Source organism: Sorex araneus, chromosome X, assembly GCF_027595985.1.
Source record: "Sorex araneus isolate mSorAra2 chromosome X, mSorAra2.pri, whole genome shotgun sequence".
In the NCBI taxonomy this organism is placed as follows: Eukaryota; Metazoa; Chordata; class Mammalia; order Eulipotyphla; family Soricidae; genus Sorex; species Sorex araneus.
In genome coordinates this window covers 233907808-233924559 of record NC_073313.1, presented here as the reverse complement: position 1 = coordinate 233924559, position 16752 = coordinate 233907808, and the positions used below count along the sequence as shown (strand labels likewise).

The 16752-nt window shown below is 42.7% G+C and overlaps 1 protein-coding gene across 1 annotated transcript; it reads left to right on the top strand.

Annotated features, from left to right (window-relative positions):
* PPIL3 (peptidylprolyl isomerase like 3) lies at positions 1-16345 on the top strand. Its single transcript, XM_055121572.1, has 7 exons — positions 1-255; positions 1239-1304; positions 3251-3325; positions 7890-7983; positions 8986-9053; positions 10981-11099; positions 16059-16345. The coding sequence occupies exons 2-7, from the start codon at positions 1302-1304 to the stop codon at positions 16183-16185; spliced, it is 486 nt and encodes a 161-aa protein (XP_054977547.1). The 5' UTR covers positions 1-255; positions 1239-1301; the 3' UTR covers positions 16186-16345.
* The last annotated feature ends 407 nt before the right edge of the window (positions 16346-16752 follow it).

The window sequence follows — 16752 nt, the reverse complement described above, 5'->3', positions numbered from 1 at the left end:
TCCGCCTTGCGCTTTTTGTCCTAGTGAGACTGTCAGGTTGTCCCAGGTGGATAACTTACACTCTCCCCTAATTCTACTCGTTCGGTTTAAGGTAGGGAGGAGGGGAGAAGAGAGCAAACAGATAATGGGCATTTCTGGAGTCTAGTAACTTCCGCGCGCAACTTCTGGTGGCCCAAAGACGCCGACTTGCACTCGAGGTGGTCTACGAGCGCCTCGTTTTTGTTTTAAACGTGGTGCTTGCTCCAGCGGTTTTTAGTAAGTATGGGGTAATGTCATTCGTTCATTCACTAATTTTAAAACTGTGTTTTTAAGGGACTGGAGCGATAGCACAGCGGGTAGGGCATTTGCCTTGCACAGGTCCGACCTGGGTTCGAGTTCCAGCATCTCAAATGATCCCCCGCGCACCGCCAGGAGTAATTCCTTAGTGCTGAGCCAGGAGTAACCCCTGTGCATTGCCGGGTGTGACCCAAAAAGCTGAAAGAAAATAAAAAAATAAAATTAAAAAACAAAACTGTGCGTTTCAGTTCTTTGGACTGCTTGAACACTGGCAGGAAGGGTGTTGAAACCGATAGACTTAATAAATTAATATTCTGGTGGCAACTGCTGCGTGAGAAAGTAAATAGGGTAGGTGTCCCAGTTTAGGTCGTTTTTTTTTTTCTTTCTTTTTTGGGGAGGGGGGATCACACCCGGCAATGCACAGGGGTTACTCCTGGCTCTGCACTCAGGAATTACTTACTCCTGGTAGTGCTGGGGGACCGTATAGGAAGCTGGGAATCGAACCCAGTTTGGCCGCGGGCAAGGCAAACGCCCTACCAGCTGTGCTGTAGCTCCAGCCCCAGTTAATGTCGTTTTAAATAAATTTATTAGGGGCCTTAGAGATAGTACTGAAATAGGGCACTTTCCTTGTGCAAGGCACTGCCAAGTTCAGTCCCCGGCATTGCATGTGATCTCCCCATTACAGCCAAGAGTGATCCTTGAGCATCTGCGTGTGTGGCCCCAAAACCAAGTAAATAGAGTTATTTAGTCAAAGAGATTTGACCAACTCAGCAGAGAGGTAGAAGTGAGGAACTTAGTCGCAATTTTGTTATGAGACTAAGAGTTTCAGGTGCAGGGAAATATCTGGTATCTAGTCCCCAGAACCTTCAGGTACCTAACTTGGAGGACAGGAGAGGAGGCTCTTGAAGAATGCATTGACAAGAAAGAGAATTTAATTCTTTTTTTTTTCTTTTTGGGAATAGAGACTCGTTTCCCACCTGTGAGCAACTAAAGAACAGTACTTCCTGACACCATTAAGAAGAAAAATGGTAAATTTCATAGAATTCTTTTACTACTTTCATTGTAAGTTTAAGAAATGTAACAAAGGGAAATAAAACTGCATGGAAATTTTAATAACAAGAGAGGAAAATGATAGTGTAAACTAATGATTCTAAACAAAGCCAGAAAAAAGTAAAATTACTTTAAAATCAATTACTGTGTTCACTTAAAGCACAGAATTGACTTTTTATGGGAAAAGACTGATTACAAGATAGAGGTGGGAAGACTATAGTCAAGATTATTTTAGTTAAATCCTTTTGCTCTGATATAAGGAGCTTGAAGAAATCAATGATGATTTTACCCTATGCACCCTTACTACAACACATGCACCTGCCCTTGGTTACAGTCCTGCAATACTCTTAACTGCTAAATACTGTTGCAAAAGGGGAAATGAATAAGGAAATGGCAGACTAGCATGCACCCTTCTAGTCTGCATACTAGACTAAACTCTGGAGCGAATAACTATCAGAGTATGTGGGGTCACAGAAACACCAAATAAAGCAAGTAGCACTCGAAAGAGATTGTCTCTACATTAAGGATCGAGAAACAATGATGATTTATTGTTATTTTCAGTTAAAAAATAAATTTTTTGATAACCCTCTTAGAATTAAGTTCTAGGGGGAATGGTAAAAACTTTTTTGTGAAGCATGGTAGTTTTTATTGGAATGTATTTAGGCGGATGTGAGGGGAGAGAACACAGGCTTCTCCAGAGTGAAAATAAGCAAAAAAACATAGTGACAGACAAGCGGAGATACATGTTCAAGAGAGAACATGAGCTTAAAGGGCAAGCTGAAGACTTTGAAAAGAGACATTTCGGGGCTGGAGCAATAGCACAGCGGGTAAGGCATTGCCTTGCATGCAGACAACCCGGGTTCGATTCCCAGCATTCCATATGGTCCCCTGAGCACTGCCAGGGGTAATTCCTGAGCGCATGAGCCAGGAGTAGCCCCTGAGCACCACCGGGTGTGATCCCCCCAAAAAAAGCAAAAAAGAAAAAGAAAGACATTTTTCTGGAAGGAACCTTCTTTAATGTAATAACAGCCATCTACACCTATAGTAAGCTAACAGCCAGTATTATCCTTTTGCGGGCGGGGAGAGAGGGTCATACAAGATGATGGTCGAGGGTTACTCCTGGCTCTGCACTTAGTAATTACTCCTGGTGGTGCTCGGAGGACCATATTGGACATTGGGGATCGAACTTGTGTCAGCCATGTGCAAGGCAAACGCCCTATTTGCTGTGCTATCGCTCCAGCCCCAGTATTATCCTTAGTAATGGAAAACTGAAAGAATTATCTGTGACATTGGGTACAAGGTAAGGATGTCCACTCTTCCCCTTAAAAGAGATATTCTTGCTGTTTTTCAATAAATATTAATAGTGTTGGTAAAATGGACAATACATAAAAGTTGCTTTCAGATTATGAAAATGTCAAACTTAAAATAATTATTTCCATCACAATATTTGCTCCCAAGTCTATAGCAGAAATACCATTGTACCATAACACATCTATCTTCTGGAGTTATATTCTGTAGCTGAAGTTTTTTTGTTTGTTTGCTTTTGTTTTGAGGCCTTAGGGGCTCTTCATGGCTCTTTGTTCATGAATGACCCCTGGTGGTGCTCTGCGGACCATGTATGGTATGGGGATTTGAGTAGGGGGTGGGCCTGTTCAGATAGTACAGGAGATAAGGCACCTGGAAGACAAGTTCCTTACCTCCTGTACTCTCTCCAACCCTGAAATAAATTTTCAAGGAGTATAAATAATGTCATTGCTGTTATTTGAACAGATAATCCATGAAATCCTGATTCAGGCAGGAAAATAATACTATTCATAAAGGTATCTGAAGAAATCTGATTTGTTTTTGCATTCTGTCTTCTTTTTATTTGTTTATTTTTTCACATATACACACATACCCTTCCTCTCCTCTGTTTCCTTTTTAGTCTGTGACATTGCATACAGATGTTGGTGATATTAAAATAGAAGTCTTCTGTGAGAGGACACCCAAAACCTGTGAGGTGAGTGCCAAGATGTAGCTATAAACATTGAATTAATGCATTATGATATCCATTTTGACATTGAACTATCTAAGTTAAAAACAACAGCAACAGGGCTGGAGCGATAGCCAGCGAGTAGGGAGTTTGCCTTGCATGCGGCCGACCTGGGTTCAATTCCCAGCATCCCATATGGTCCCCCGAGCACCGCCAGGAGTAACACCTGTGCATTGCCGGGTGTGACCCAAAAAGAAAAAAAAAAAACAGCAAGAAGAAATTTCTCTGGGCTCATTCTCCATCGTAGAGATAAATCCACATCTTTTTTCTTTTTTTCTTTTTGGGTCACACCCGGCGATGCACAGGCATCACTCCTGGCTCTACACTCAGGAATTACCCGACAGTGCTGATAAGTCCACATCTTTACCTGAGATGTGTACTCCCAGCTTTTTCTCCCTAACGAGAAGCCCCTCTTCTCTCTCAAACATTGTCTCTTTCTCTCTCATATTTCTCTAAGTAAATTTCTTTAAGGCTATTTTACTTTATACATGAAAAAAATATATATAAGATTTGTATATAAAACCTTTGTCATGAACAATCAACTATCATAATTTTTGGATAAAATTTCCTTTTTCCGTTTATCTTCTTGGAGGGAGATGGGACTTTCGGTCCACAACTAGCAGTGCTCTGGCTCTGCATTCAGGGATCACTCCTGACAGGCTCTGGGAGCCATATGGGGTACCCAGAATAAAAACTAGCATTTATCTTTCTGGGTTTTTTTTTTTTTTTTTTTTTTTTGCTGTTTGGGTCACACCTTGTGATGCACAGGGGTTACTCCTGGCTTTGCACTCAGGAATTACTCCTGGTTGTTTGAGCATTGTATAACTGAGACTTAAACCTGAAAGCTTTGTAACTTTCCACATGGTGAATCAATAAAAGAATTAAAAAAATTTTTTTTTTAAATAAATAAAAGAAAATGCTCTAAAAAAAAAAAAGGAATTACTCCTGACGGTGCTCAGGGGACCATATGGGATGCTAGGAATCGAACCTGGGTCGGCCGTGTACACGGCAAACACCCTACCCGCTATGCTATCACTCTAGTCCCACATTTATCTTTCTTGATGTTGCAGGTGAATCAAATAAATGGTAGATTTAGCTAATAAGAGCTAGCTATATGGGTCAGAATAATAGTTCAGTGGGTAGGGCATTGTATGCAGCCAACCTGAGTTTGATCCCTGACACCCCATGACGAGAGAGAGAGAGAGAGAGAGAGAGAGAGAGAGAGAGGGGGGGGGGGGGAGGGAGAGAGTGTGTTAGCTGCGTATATTCATTTATTCAAGAAATATTTATGAAAGGCAGCTTTCCAGGATCTTAAAATATAATGATGAACAAGCTATTACTTGCCCTCATGGCATTGATATTCTAGCCAAGAAAATAGGTGAGGTCTGGGGAACTTCATTCTAAAATAAAATAAAGTAATTCTAGGGTTTGAAAATGCCTTATAGGGTATAAAATATACAGGTAGAGAATAATAAATTCTTTTTTTAAAGGACAGGCTTGACCAAGAAAGTGACATTTAAGCTGAGTACAAAAGATAATCAAGGCACTCACTTTATCTATACCCAAGAACAGATGCATGGAGAAAGATGTAATATATTTACACAGTGGAGTACTAAAGAGGAAATGTTGCAGTTTGCAACACCTAGGAGAGAGCTGGAGGGTATCATACTGAGTCAAAAAAGAGGGCAAGTTGCTGAATAAATCTCACATGTGCATTTTAAGATACATAATGGGGAAATAAACAATGACCACTGACAGTAGACTAAGAGTTTGCCTATAGGATTGAGTTTGCTAAGTGGACGTAAAGAGGAACGAGTCCTAGAGATAGTGGTAGAGGGATGCTGGTACTTTGATGGCTGGTGATGTGCAGCAACATTGTATTCCTGAAACATTAGTGTTAACACATACACTCACATATACATATATATGTATATACACACACACACACACACACACACACGGATATATACATATATATATACACACACAGACATACATACATCTATATATAGAGAGAGAGATATACACACACACATGGGCTGGAGTGATAGCACAGCAGATAGGGCGTTTGCCTCCTTTGTCCCTCTCAGAGAGCCCAGCAAGCAAGCTACCGAGAGTATTTCGTCTGCACTGCAGACCCTGGCAAGCTATCTGTCATGTATTCAATATGCCAGAAATAGTAACAAGTCTCACTTGGGGATGTTACTGGTGCCCGCTCGAGCAAATCGATGAGCAATGGGACGACAATGATATATATACATACACACACACATAAACACACATACTTTGTGTGTGTGTGTTTGAAGCAGAATAAGTCTTTTTTGTTTTGGTTTTGGGGGGATTTTTTTGGGTTTTTGTTGTTGTTGTTGTTGTTTTTGCTTTTTAGGGTCGATAGCCCAGCTGGTAGGGCATTTGCCTTGCACACGGCTAACCCAGGTTCTATTCCTCCACCCTTCTCAGACAGCCTAGCAAGCTACCGAGAGTATCTCGCTCGCACAGCAGAGCCTGGCAAGCTACCTGTGGCGTATTGGATATGCCAAAAACAGTAACAAGTCTCACAATGGAGACGTTACTGGTGCCCGCCTGAGCAAATTGATGAACAATGGGAGGACAGTGCTACAGTGCTTTCTTAGGTCACACCCAGTGATGCTCAGGGGTTACTCCTGGCTCTGCACTCAGGAGTTATTCCTGGCGGTGCTTGGGGGACCAATTGAGATGCCAGGGATTGAATGCAGGTCGGCCACGTGCAAGGCAAATGCTCTACCCGCTGTACTATTGCTCCGGCCCCAAGAAGAACAGATTTTATGAAAGAAATTTAGAGAAATATGTGGAAAGAGAAAGATACATGTTTAGTAGAGAACAAGGGCTTCTCCCGAAAGAAAAACTCCGTATCATTTTTTTATTAAAAGAAAAAAGGATAAGGATTAGAGAGATACTACAGCTGTTAAGGAACTTCTGCCTTGCATAACCCACTTTGATCTCCAGCACTACATATGTTCCTACAAGGATGATTCTTGAGCACAGAGCCAGGCTGGTGATGTGCAGCAACATTGTATTGTAAACCCTGAGCACCAAGAGGTGTAGCTGCGAAACAAAACAAATAAAATATAATGAAGGTATTTCTATGGAACGAGATATAAAAACATTCCAGGATAGGAGACTGACTTAGTTAACTTTATAAGCAGTAGGGAAACTCATTTTACGAGATGCAGAGCTAGGTTAGTCTATGTAGTTTTTGTTAGGCCCTACTGAAGATGTATTTTGTTCCAAATAAAATGTGTTTTATTTCCAAAAAAGAATGAAGCCATTAAAATGTTATAGTTGGGGCTGGAGCGATAGCATAGCGGGAAGGGCGTTTGCCTTGGACGTGGCCGACCCAGGTTCGATTCTCAGCATCCCATATGGTCCCCGAGCACCGCCAGGGGTAATTCCTGAGTGCAGAGCCAGGAGTAACCCCTGAGTATTGCCGGGTGTGACCCAAAAAGCTAAAAATATAATAATAATAAATAAATAAAATGTTACAGATATTGTCAAAGTATCACTATCACTGTCATCCCGTTGTTCATCGATTTATTCCAGTGGTCACCAGTAATGTCTCTATTACACTCAGCCCTAGATTTTAGCAGCCTCTCCTTACTCCTCTTTCCCAACAACTGGAGGCTCTTTCAGGGTCAGGGGAGTGAGACCTATCGTTACTGTTTTTGGCATATTGAATACGCCATGGGTAGCTTGCTGGGCTCTCCGAGAGGTATGCATATATCTTTTACTGTATTTTGGGATATGACTACACCATGGGAAGCTTGCAAGGCCCTTCCACGAAGGCAATAAACTCTTGGTAGCTTGTCAGGTTCTCCAAGAGGGAGAAGAAGGCTATTACCTATCTTCCAGGAGCTTGGTTTTATAGTGTGGATATTGGCCGTTGGTGGGATTACATGGCGCTGGGGCAGTTTGTGGGTGTGGCTGCCAAGCTACTGGAAAATGGGGGGTCTGGCTGGGAAGGCCCAGTCCCAATCTGAGCAGGCTTGGAGATCTCAGCCCCTGGTCCCGCACACCTGGGTTCCTCTGCCGGTCCCTCCATGCTTGAGGCTCATCCAAGTGTGTGGAGAGTGGCCTTTAGCATGGCTGTGGCTGTGTTCCAGAGGTCTTCAACTGTCAAGGCTCTACATGGGGCAAGGAGGGAAAGGCAAACCGTCCCCTCCGAGGGGCCTAGGTGACATTACATTGTCAAAGTAATGCCTAAAAATCATATATTAAACAATGCTCTTGAAATGTTCTTATTGAGGGGCTTGAATGATAGCACAGTGGGTAGGGCATTTGCCTTGCACATGGCCGACCCGAGTTCAAATCCCAGCATCCCATATGGTCCCCCAAGCACCGCCAGGGGTAATTCCTGAGTGCGGAGCCAGGAGTAACCCCTGAGCATCGCTGGGTGTGACCCAAAAAGCAAAAAAAAAAAAAATGTTCTTATTGAATGGTTCTTTATCTTAAAAGTGTTTCTTTAATAATTTCTCAATTGTTACTTTTACTCCAGAATTTCTTGGCTCTTTGTGCCAGTAATTACTACAGTGGCTGTATATTCCATAGAAATATCAAGGGTTTCATGGTTCAAACAGGAGATCCAACGGGTAAGTTATCTCATTAATATTTAGAAAATTAGGTATGTGGTATAAAAAAGAGAGATAAAAAAGGAGGAAAAAGAACTTACCTAGATCTTATATGTGGAATACTGTAGCAAGAAAAATTCATATAATGTTCCAGCATCCATCCCTTCACCGGTGTACAATTTCCACCACCAATGTCTCCAGTTGGGCTGGAGCGGTAGCACAGCGGTAGGGCGTTCACCTTGCACTCGACCAACCTGTGTTCGATTCCTCCATCCCTCTCAGAGAACCCAGCAAGCTGCCGAGGTATCAAACCCACATGACAGGACCTGACAAGCTACCTGTTTCATATTTGATTCGCCAAAAACAGTAACAATAAGTCTCACAATGGGAGACGTTACTGGTGCGCACTTGAGCAAATTGATGAACAAAGGGATGACAATGACAATGTCTTCAGTTTCTTCCCTGCCACCACCCCCACCACAGTAGCAAGAAAACTTTAAGCAGAGCTCTTAGCATCTAGCTCTATGAAACAGAAATATAAAATATAAAATTATATATTGATAACATGAGTGCTTTTGGTCTTTTGTAGAGATATTTTTAAGGTCTTTGAAGTAAAATTTTTCAGGGGCTGAGAGATAATATAGCAGGTAGGGCACTTGCCTTGCATGCAACTAACCCAGTTTTAATTCGTGGCTTCTCATATGGTCTTCTGAGCATTGCCAGGAGTAATCCCTGGGTATTGCTGGGTGTGGCCCCAAAACAAAAAGTAATAATGATAATAAAATAAATTTAAAATGTGGAAAGTAAGAGAGAACATAGGAACTTTTACTTGTATTTGGACCAGGGTAGAATGTATCTTTCAGGTGTGAACCCAGGATTCATTCTCAGCATTGCAAAAAAAAAAAAAATTGTGAGGACAAGGTTTATTTGTGTTTAAAGACAGACTGTAAATGAGGTCATAAGGTCTAGAAAATAAAAAATTATTTCAATTTCAATTAAATACTTTGTTTTTCTTTACTATAGGTACTGGAAGAGGAGGTAACAGTATTTGGGGCAGGAAGTTTGAGGATGAATATAGTGAATATCTTAAGGTATATACACAGTTCAAAATCTATGTTCTCTTGCCACTTACACTTGAAAATGTTGCTGCTAAAAAAAAAAGTTGCTGCTATGCTGTAGTAATCAAGTTAATATCACTACTAAATAAATATACCTTCCTTTCAGAAAGACATGGCAGATATAGCTGAAATTATATACTGGAATTCCATGATCACATGAATGTTGATATTTACTAATTCATCTTTGGGTCCAACCTGCAATTTTTCATCTGTGATCTACTGAGGGCTGGAGCGATAGTACAGCGGGTAGGGCGTTTGCCTTGCATGTGGTGTTCCCGGGTTTGATTCCTCGGAGAGCCCGGCAAGCTACCGAGAGTATCCTGTCTGCACGGCAGAGCCTGGCAGGCTACCCATGGAATATTCAATATGCCAAAAACAGTAACAACAAGTCTCACAATGGAGACATTACTGGTGGCTGCTCGAGCAAATTGATGAACAATGGGACAACAGTGCTAATCTACTGAGGGAGCTTAAAAAATGATGTTGTGCTGGAGTGATAATACAGTGAGCAGGGTGTTTGCCTTGCACATAATTGACCCAGGTTTGATACTCAGAAACCCATATGGGTCCCCAAGCACTTCCAGGAGTAATTCCTGACCACAGAGCCAGGAGTAAGCCCTGAGCATGATATACCTGCATCTCTGATGTTGTCTCTATTGTGTCCTCAAGAATAAAGATGGAATTATTCATAATGTATTTTATTTGGGTACATTTGTCCATGTACCCAGATTTGAGGGGTGGGGGCTGTTGGTTTGTTGCCATACCTGACAGTGCTCAGGGCTTACTCTTGACTCTGTGCTCACTCCTGGTGGGCTCCAGGACTATATGGGTGCCAGGGATCGAACCTGGGTCTGCCCTAGACAAGGCAAGCACCCTACCAGCTGTACTATCTCTCTAGCCTCCTAGCCTAGTTTTAAGTTTCATTTTTAAAAATGTTTTAATTGAGATTTAGTGGTTTACCATACTTACTGATATTGGTTTCTTGTATACTTAATTCCAGCAGCACACCATTCACAAGTGCTAGCCTAGCTTTAAAAAAATTTTTTTATTGGGGCTGGAGTGATAGCACAGTGGTAGGGCATTTGCCTTGCACGTGGACAACCTGGGTTCAATTCCAGGAATCCCATATGGTCCCTTGAGCACCACCAGGAGTAATTCCTTAGTGCAGAGCCAGGAGTAACCCTTGTACATCACCTGGTGTGACCCAAAAAGCAAAAAAAAAAAAAAAAAAAAAAAATTTAACTGAATCACCGTGAGAAGATAGACCATCACAAAGCTGTTTGTGATTTAATTTCACTAGTACAATGCTCCAACACCTATTCCTCCACCAGTGTACATTGCCTACCACCAATGTCTCCACTTTCCCTCCAGCCACCCTCACCCTGCCACCTGCCTCTGTGGCAGGTATCCTTCCTCTCTCTGTTCCTCTCCCTCTCCCTCTCTCCCTCTCTCCCTCTCTCCCTCCCTCCCTCCCTCTCTCTGTCTCTCTCTCTCTCTCTCTCTCTCTCTCTCTCTCTCTCTCTCTCGCTCTCCCCCTCGCGCTCCCCCCACCACTTTCTCTCACTCTCATTTTGGTTTGCAATACTGGTACTAAGAGGTCATCATGTTTGCTCAAGGCATTCAGTGTTTTTACTGGAAGGTATAGCTAGAATAGTTTTATTTTTAACTGCGTGGTGGCTTTGGGGTGTGGGCATGACTGCCAGAGCTTCCAGAAATACAGGGAGGTAGGGGGAGGTAGGCCATCCCAACCCCTAGAAAGCCTGGAGATTTCAGTCACAAAATTGCATACCTGAATTTTCAGCAGAGAGGAGTAAGTCCTGAGCATTGCTGGATGTGCCAAAAAACACAAAACAAACCAAAAAAAAAAAATCCATTTAATAATTTGGTCTATCTTTTTCAGCACAATGTTAGAGGTGTTGTATCTATGGCTAATAATGGCCCCAATACCAATGGTTCTCAGTTCTTCATCACTTATGGAAAGCAACCACATCTGGACATGAAATATACAGTATTTGGAAAGTGAGTATTCTGCTTACAGTTTTCTTTGAAATTTCAATATAAGGATGTATCTAAAACAGTGTGAAAACTAAATTTAAATCTAAATTTAATTTAAACCTGGAATTCAAGTCCTCAGCTTAACTTACCAGTCCGGTGACCATGGGAAAGTTGAAACTTCTCAGAACCTCCCCACCTTCCCCCTTTTATTTATTTATTTTCCCCCCTTTTATTTTTGAGGAGAGGACTTTTAGAGCATACCTAATCGTGCTCAGTGCTTATTCCTGGCTCTGCGTTCAGGGATCACTCCTGGCAATGCTTGGGTGCTAGAGATCACTCCCAGGTCAGCCAGAGCCCAACATCTTAACTTTGTTTTGTTTTGTTTTGTTTTTTGCTTTTTGGGTCACACCTGGCGATGCACAGGGGTTACTCCTGGCTCTGCCCTCAGGAATTACCCCTGGCCGTGCTCAGGGGACCATATGGGATGCTGGGATTTGAACCTGGGTCGGCCGCGTGCAAGGCAAACGCCCTACCCGCTGTGCTATCTCTCCAGCCCCCCCAGCATCTTAACTTTGTAAGAGAAGGACCAGCACTTTTTTTTTTTTTCACCAGGATCAGGATCATTATGCAGATAGCAAATAACATCTGTTTTCTTTCATCAAGAAAAGCATTTTATAGCAACTAGCAGATCTGAAAAGCAGACTGGTGATTCCATTATTTCATCAAAGTTGTAGATACCATTATCTTTTCTTTTTCTGGGAAAAATAATTGGGGTGGGGGACATAATTTGAAACCAGTGGTGCTCAGGGATCATTACTGGCAGGACTTGGGAGAACACTTAGGGTGCTGGGGTCAATCCTAGGTCAGCCTCGTTCAAGGGAACATCCTGCCTGTTGAGTTTTCCACAACTCAACACAATTCAACATGCAATACAAGAAACAAAACCATACATAAGAAGTAAGAAGTGGTGGGCTGTTGCAGAGGCAGGCCCGCAAGCAGGCAGGATGAAGAGACAGCGTTCAGTGGACCAGAAGTGTCTTCCCCAGGCTCTTCTGGGACAACAGGCGAAGGATGGGTGATGGGCGGACTCTCCAGTGTTGTCCGATCTCTCCCTTTACGGCACAGGCATAGTCGGTCATCAGAGTTCCATCTCCTCACACCTCAAAGTCTGTTTTCCTCCTCGTTTTGTTGTCTTCTCTTCTTTGCTGTGCTCTTTCTATCTTCTTCCTTTGTGCTCTGCTTCTGTGTGTGCTATCGTGCTCTTTTCTATCTGTCCTGCTAGTCTCTGACTCTCGTCTCTGTAGTCTCTCCTCTGGTCTCCGCTTCGGGTCTCATCTCTCCAGTCTCGGTAGTCTGTCCTTTTCTAACTTCTGTCCTCTATTCTAACCTTGGTGTTGTGCCCTTTTCTTAAGTCCTCTGTCTTCTGTCCGTGCCATTGTGCTCTGTCTCACTCTCTCTTCGGCTCTGCAGTCTGCTGTTGTTGTCTTTTTCTTCCGTCTCTGGTCTCTTCTTCTGACCTTTTCTAAGACTGTGACCATGGCGACCTTCTAACCATCTGACCTGACCTCCCCAGCCCCTTACAGCATAGTTTATATAGAAATCATGTGGGGGTGATACAAAGGTGAGGTTGAACATTAACAAATCAACAAAGGGGCTGGAGCCAAAGCACAATGGGTAGGGCGTTTGCCTTGCACGTGGCCAACCCAAGTTCGATTCCCAGTATCCCATATGGCCCCCAGGCTACTGCCAGGAGTAACTCATGAGTGCAGAGCCAGGAGTTACTTCTCTGCATCGCCAGGTATGACCCAAAAAGCAAAAAAATAAAATAAACAGGTAAGGCCACTCCTCCAGGAGATTAACTCAAGGACAAAATCTCATCTAAGGAGGTTACTCCAGATCACTAAGAGATCTGCTCAAGGGTGGGATTCCATTCATGGTGTGTTGCTTTCTTCTGTCCTCAGCTAGTATTACTGCACTGCAGCACTGTCATCCCGTTGTTCATTGATTTGCTCGAGCGGGCACCAATAACATCTCCATTGTGCGACTTATTGTTACTGTTCTTGGCATATTGAATACATCACGGGTAGCTTGCCAGTCTCTGCTGTGCGGGTAGGATACTCTCTGTAGTTTGCCGGGCTCTCCGAGAGGGACGGAGGAATTGAACCCGGGTTGGCCATGTGCAAGGCAAACACCCTACCCGCTGTACTATCGCTCCAGTCTTTCCTCAGCTAGTAATCCACTTAAATAGTTTTAGTAAATTTACTTCTAATATTTCTAACAATGTCATTTTGTATAAGCACAGTAAGAGATATATCAAGCTCAAAGTTTGGTTCTTCCTGAGGACATCTCACTATATAGTCCAGACTACAGTCCCCAAGCAGGTTAGTCTTCCTAACCCCAACATGGTCCTCATTCAGTTACCTCTTTTGGGTCATGACAGAGTTTGTCCATGACCATGCTCTTAACTTATAGTTAAGTATTATGGCGCTTGGCCTAGCTCATTTTGATGCCAGGGTAGCTCACAGCTTGCCCTGGGTTCATCAGTTCCTCGTCAGGACCCTGCTCTTGTAGTGCTAGGAACTAAGGGCAACTGAGGCTTAAGTCAAGTAAATACAAATGTCCAGAAGTAAATATTATTTTGGAGTCAATTAACTCCCAAGTTACATAGCATAGCATCACTTGTCTTCCTGTGTCTATACAAAAAGGACATTGCTAAATAAACCATACAAATGACATAAAGGAAAGAAAAAAGCAATATAGGATTATTAGTTTTGCCTCTTGCTCTGTTGTGGGAGTGACTCAATCGACCTTAAACTCCCTGTGAGAGCAGCAAAGACAACCCAGTGTTATTGAACACCTACCCTGTATTATCACTCTGCCCCCCTTGTAAAAGTTATGAATTTTAATTGAGATTCATAGACATGGTGACAGAAGTGTTTTCTTAAGTGTTTTGATGTCCATAATTACTGCACCTTCACCACCAAAAATCTGGTTTGTTGTTTTTTTCTTTGAGTGTCTATAAAACCTATTAACCCTCATCCAGTGATCAACTTCCTGCCCCCTCCCCCCCCACCAGCCCTGGTAAGATGACATCACATGACCACATGAGGCAGTTCCCAGCACCACATATAGTCTCTTGAGTATCACTAGGGGTCATTCCTGAGCATAGAGCCAGGAAGTGGCAAATGGATTCTAAGGAGGAAGTCAAGTGTCTATTTCTTTGACAGATATTTACTATGTAATGAGTAAACCAGGAAAACCAAGAGATAATTTTAGACTTTGTTAATAATTTGAATAAAAGGTTAATTTAAAACAGAAGACTCGATACCTGGGAGATGACTCAGGACTGAGCACATGCTTTGCATGTGGGAGCCCTGCATTTGATCCCTGACACTGAACGTTTTTTCAAGAACCAGTGGCAGGGGCCAAAACAATATTACAGCTGGTAGGGCACTTGCCTTACATGCATATCACCTGGGTTTGATTCCTGGCATTTCATATGGTCCGCAAAGCCCACCAGGAGTGATTCCTGAGTGTGGGGCAAGGAGTAAGCCCTGAGCAACTCCGGATGTGGCCCAAAAATTAAAATTAAAATAGAAAACTTACCAGTCTGTGTTTGTAGATAACCCAGGCTTCTTTTATTTTATTTTTCCCTTTAACCCACCATCAGAATTATTGATCGGGGGTTGGGGAGATGATTCAGGGGCTTGAGCATGAGCCTGGCATAAACGGAGAACCAGATTCAATCCTCAGCACTGCATGGATTTCTGAACACTGTCAGGTGTAATCCTGGTGGTATACTCAGCACCACTGGTGAGACCCCACCCCCCAAAAAAATTACTAATCAGTAACTACCAAAAACTTGTCTTACTGAATTTGTGACAAAGTGAAGCATTTAAAACAAGAATTCTTGTGAGTTTGCAAGGGGATGTTACCCAAGAATGCTCCGGGGTTACTCTTGGCTCTGTGCTTGGGAGACTATATGTAGTATTAGGGATCAAACGAGGGTCAGCTGCGAATAAGGTAACAAACTTCTACACCATCTTTTTTACTCCTAGGACAGGGATTCTTAAAACTTCAAGTCCATTAACTCCTTGTTATGAGTGTGCATTTTTCTGGGGATATGGTACACAGTGGGGTGAGAGCAATGAAGGAGAAAAAATAAATGATCCCTGACTACCAACCAGTCTGTGGCCCATTCCTCCATTCCCCTATACCCCTGTCCTTTGTTTGTCCATCATCATTGCTGGCCTGTGGAGGTGGTTCTCAACCATCAAATGTACATGTCATGCGTACCCACACTCTTTGAACTCACATGTATATCTATCTTTCTCTCTGTATTTCCTGTAGCAAAGAAGAAAGTCTTACAACTTTATGTTGACTACCAGGCAGCTATTCTGTGTGATAGAATATTAGATACTTTGGTTAGATGAGTTTAAGATGCTTAAGACAACACAGTAGTAGATGCTTTAGTGGGAATATTCCTCCCCATTGTTTTTATATAAAGGTACTGTAGCACTGTAGCACTGTAGTCCCATTGTTCATCGATTTGCTCGAATAGGCACCAGTAATGTCTCCATTGTGAGACTTGTTGTTAACTGTTTTTTTTTGGCATATTGAATATGCCATGGGTAGCTTGCCAGGCTCTGCCATGCAGGTGGGATACTCTTGGTAGCTTGCCAGGCTCTCTGAAAGGGATGGAGGAATCAAACCCAGGTCAGCCACATGCAAAGCAAACACCCTACCTGCTGTGCTATCACTCCAGTCCATATAAAGTCATAAAAATGAATTTTGCTCCACATCTATTTGGTCTATATATCTATTTTGTACTTGATTTTGTGTAGAAGATATAGACCAAATTCACTGGAGAATTTATAGAACTGTGAAACTTGGTATCTTTCTCTTAGGACTAGGATTTCTATAGGAATTGGGATGTTAGTCAATCTGAGAAAATTTTAATGTGCTATATTATTTCTCTTTCAGAGTAATAGATGGTCTGGAGACTCTAGATGAATTGGAGAAATTGCCAGTAAATGAGAAGACATACCGACCTCTTAATGATGTACACATTAAGGACATAACTATTCATGCCAATCCATTTGCTCAGTAGCTATAATAGACCTGGGCAAATACTTGGCAGACTATTCAGGGGACACAGCTATGTGATTTACCCAGCAGTAATTATGTCAGAGATTGCCACATCTTCCTGCTTGTTTACCACTTACAAGGAGTCAGTGGTACCGAGGGAAGACAGCTATATTTTACTCCTATTCTTGGAGTGTATTCTTTTACTACCATTATTATTTCATGTATTTCTGTATGTTTGATTTTTTGGGGGGGTCATACCCAGCAGTGCTCAGGAGCTATTCCTGGTTCTGTGCTTAGGAGTGAACATGGTAGTGCCCTGTGGTTCAGGCTTCCTGCATGCTTTTTGTTTGTTGGGTTTTTTGGGTTTGTTTTTTTTTTTTTTTAGGGCGGGGGGTCATACCTGGCAATGCACAGGGGTTACTCCTGGCTCTGTACTCAGGAATAACTCCTGGCGGTGCTATGGGATGCTGGGAATTGAACCCGAGTCAGCTGCGTGCAAGGCAAACGCCCTCCCCAGTGTACTGTTGCTCCAGGCCCCTCCTGCATGCTTCTTGCATACAGAGCATGCACTCCTGCCTCCTGAGCTATC

Bases quoted from the DNA above. Each gene is read 5' to 3' on its own strand.
- PPIL3 (XM_055121572.1), top strand. The intron at 3,326-7,889 runs GTGAGTGCCAAG...CTTTTACTCCAG, and splicing joins GGACACCCAAAACCTGTGAG to AATTTCTTGGCTCTTTGTGC. The intron at 9,054-10,980 runs GTATATACACAG...TATCTTTTTCAG, and splicing joins AATATAGTGAATATCTTAAG to CACAATGTTAGAGGTGTTGT.